Raw genomic sequence first — 3,000 nt, forward strand, 5'->3', positions numbered from 1 at the left:
TGAGCCACCGCGCCCGGCCAACCTCTGATATTTCTTTATGTGTTTGCAGAGACATAGGCTTCTACTGTGCTATTTTTACTATATTGTTTCCCTGAGAACCCTGTTTCAGGTATATAGAAAGCATACCTCTGGCCTTAGGTAATCATAAATTCAAAGTTCCTAGCAAGAGAGAATAAGATTCCATGTGCAATGTGACTATACCAGTTGAAGTACATTTGTCCCAAAGTCCACAGATCCTGGTCCCTACAAATAAGCCCGCTCATGTGAGATAAGAAAGGAGTTCTCGGAACCAGGAATTCGTTCTCAGTGTAGAAGACCTAGCCAAGACCTCACTCCAGAGTCTCGGGTCAGATTTCAGACTTGCTAAGCGTCTCGTACTGAAGCAGAAAATGACCATGTTACAGGTGAGTTGATCGTTTAGTTCTTATTTTTTTTCCCAGGGAATTAGAAGAAATGTGTAAGCCTTCCAGTGAAAAAGAGAAGTTTAAATAGTTAAGAAATTGGAGGAAAATAGGCTCAGAATAGATGATCAGGATTGGAACAAAATTGGCACAGTGATATATTCACTATTGGACCATGACAGGTTCTTAGAGTTGAATATTTATAGCATTTTAAAGCCAAAACATCTTACATAATTATTGCATTGAGCCGCTGCGCCTGGCCAGATGGATGATTTTACTGGAAGCTGCAAAGTGGTGACACCCTACTTCTATCATTTCTTCTTATCAGCTGGAATACTGCTTTTTAGCCTGACAAAATATATATATATAGGCACATTTTTAAATTTTTTTATTCCAGACGTGCAATTAGCCATTTCTACAATAAATGGTATCTGAAATTTTGTTAATTAGAAAAATTTTCTTGCCAAAACATGGAGATACACTATATTTTTGCATATTGACTTTGTATACAGGAATTTCTTAAGCCCACTTATTAGTTCCAGTGATTTTTCTTTAGATTTGATTAGATTTTTATGTTAACAAAAATATCAGAAATAACTTTTTTTTTCTTTTTGTTTTAAGAGACATGGTCTCACTCTGTCACCCAGGCTAGAGTGCTCACTGGAGCCTTGAACTCCTGGGATCAAGCATTCCTCCCACCTCAGCCTCCCAGGTAGATACGAGTACAGGCATAAACTACTACGTCCAGCTAGTTTACATTTTTTTTCTTTTTTTTTTTGGTAGAGACAGGGTCTCACTGTGTTGCCCAGGCTTGTGTGGAACTCCTAGCCTAAAACAGTTCTCCTGCCTCAGTCTGTCAAGTAGCCGAAATTATAGGCATGAGCCAGCACATCAGGCCGAATTATTTCATGTAAATGTTTGGAAGAATTACCACTAAAACTGCCTAGATCTTGTATTTCCTTTGAAGGAAAGTTTTAAATTGTGGGGTCAGTTTCTTTAACAGTTACAGGATTAATTCAGATTTTGTTTCTTCTTGTCACTTCGGGCACGTTGTTTTTCAAAGAATATAGCTATTTCATCTATATTGTAAAGTATGTTGGCACAAGTTTAATAGCTTTATTGAAGTATAAGTTCCACCATTTTAATGTGTAATTCAGTGATTTTTATCTAAACTTATGCTGTGTAACCATTCAGCACAATCTAGTTGAGAAGATTTCCATCACCCCAAAACAATCTAACATTTTTGGTCAATTTGATTTCCATCACCCCAAAACAATCTTTATGACATTTTTGGTCAGCTCCTCTTCCCACCCCAGCCTAAGACAGTCATTAATTTGCTTATTCTTGGCCAGGTGCCATGGCTCATGCCTGTAATCCCAGCCCTTTGGGAGGCCAAGGTGGGTGGATCACCTGATGCCAGGAGTTTGACACTAGCCCCGCCAACATGGTGAAAGCCCGTCTGTACTAGAAATACAAAAATGAGCCAGGTGTGGTGGCAGGCGCCTGTAATCCCAGCTACTCAGGAAGCTAAGGCAGGAGAGTTGCTTGAACCTAGGAGGCAGAGGTTGCAGTAAGCCAAGATCACACCACTTCACTCCAGCCTGGGTGACAGAGCAAGACTGTGTCTCAAAAAATTTCACTGAGTGTGGTGGCATGTACTTGTAATCCCAGCTCCTCAGAAGGCTGACATGGGAAGATCACTTGAACCCAGAAGGCAGAGGCTGCAGTGAGCTATAATCATGCCACTGCATGTTAGCCTGAGTAACAGAGCAAAACTCTGTCTCAAAAAAGAAATGAATAAATTTGCACTATCTGATTTGCCTTTCCCTTTAAGTGATGTGATTTTTTTTCTTTCTAGCTGTTTATGATTTGTCTGGGTATGGATTTCCTTACATCTATTGTCTGGCATTCACTGAACTTCTTAAATCTGTTGGTTTATATCTTTTGCCAGTTTTGCAGAATATTCAGCTATCATTTCTTGGGAATTTATTTTCACCATGCTCTTTCTTTTCTCTTTCCTGGACTCCTATGACACTCATGTTAGATACTTTGGTATTATTTGATAGTGTCCTGAGCTCTGTTCGTTTTTAAGTCATTTTCTCTCTGTTCAAAACTAACGGTTTCTATTGATCTGTCTTCAAATTCACTGCCTCCTCTTAAAGTGTATCATGTGCTATTAGGGTCAAATTTATTTTTTTATTTTCCAGTGGCATTCTGGATTTTTTTAAGATGCGCGCTTATGTTTTCTTTTTATCTTGGAAGACTTTGAGACAGAAATCTATCTTGATCCAAAATCTAGTCACCTTTCTAAAATCTGTGTTTGGTTATATCACTCCCTTTCTTGTAAAGTCTTTCATGGCTAACTGTTGGCAACAAGAAAGTATCCTAGCCAAGTTAACCACATTCTGCCCCAGCTCCTACTGTGGCCTTTAATCTAATCACTGTCCCATTCCTCATTAGCCTGTCAGACTGAAGTGTTTGCATCTCCTCTGTCCTCCCAGTTTTCTGTTTTTTCTTTTTTAAATCAGAGCTGCTGCCTCCCTGAATGCCTTTCCTTTTCTTTTCTTTTCTTTTTTTTTTTTTTTTGAGACGGAGTTTC

At 39.0% G+C, this 3,000-nt stretch overlaps 1 protein-coding gene across 3 annotated transcripts in view; it reads left to right on the top strand.

Moving 5' to 3' along the window:
- ZNF84 (zinc finger protein 84) overlaps nucleotides 1–3,000 on the top strand; it is a 23,713-nt gene that overhangs the window by 4,880 nt on the left and 15,833 nt on the right. For all 3 annotated transcript variants that reach the window (XM_037733158.1, XM_037733157.1, XM_017513644.1), the window contains exon 2: nucleotides 227–404. Coding sequence is in view for 2 of the 3 variants with exons in the window: in XM_037733157.1 (XP_037589085.1) it covers nucleotides 390–404 (15 nt within the window). In the remaining variant the exon portion in view is untranslated. The remainder of the gene's footprint in view (nucleotides 1–226; nucleotides 405–3,000) is intronic.

The sequence above is a fragment of the Cebus imitator genome, unplaced genomic scaffold, assembly GCF_001604975.1.
Source record: "Cebus imitator isolate Cc_AM_T3 unplaced genomic scaffold, Cebus_imitator-1.0 Scaffold497, whole genome shotgun sequence".
Taxonomy (NCBI): Eukaryota; Metazoa; Chordata; class Mammalia; order Primates; family Cebidae; genus Cebus; species Cebus imitator.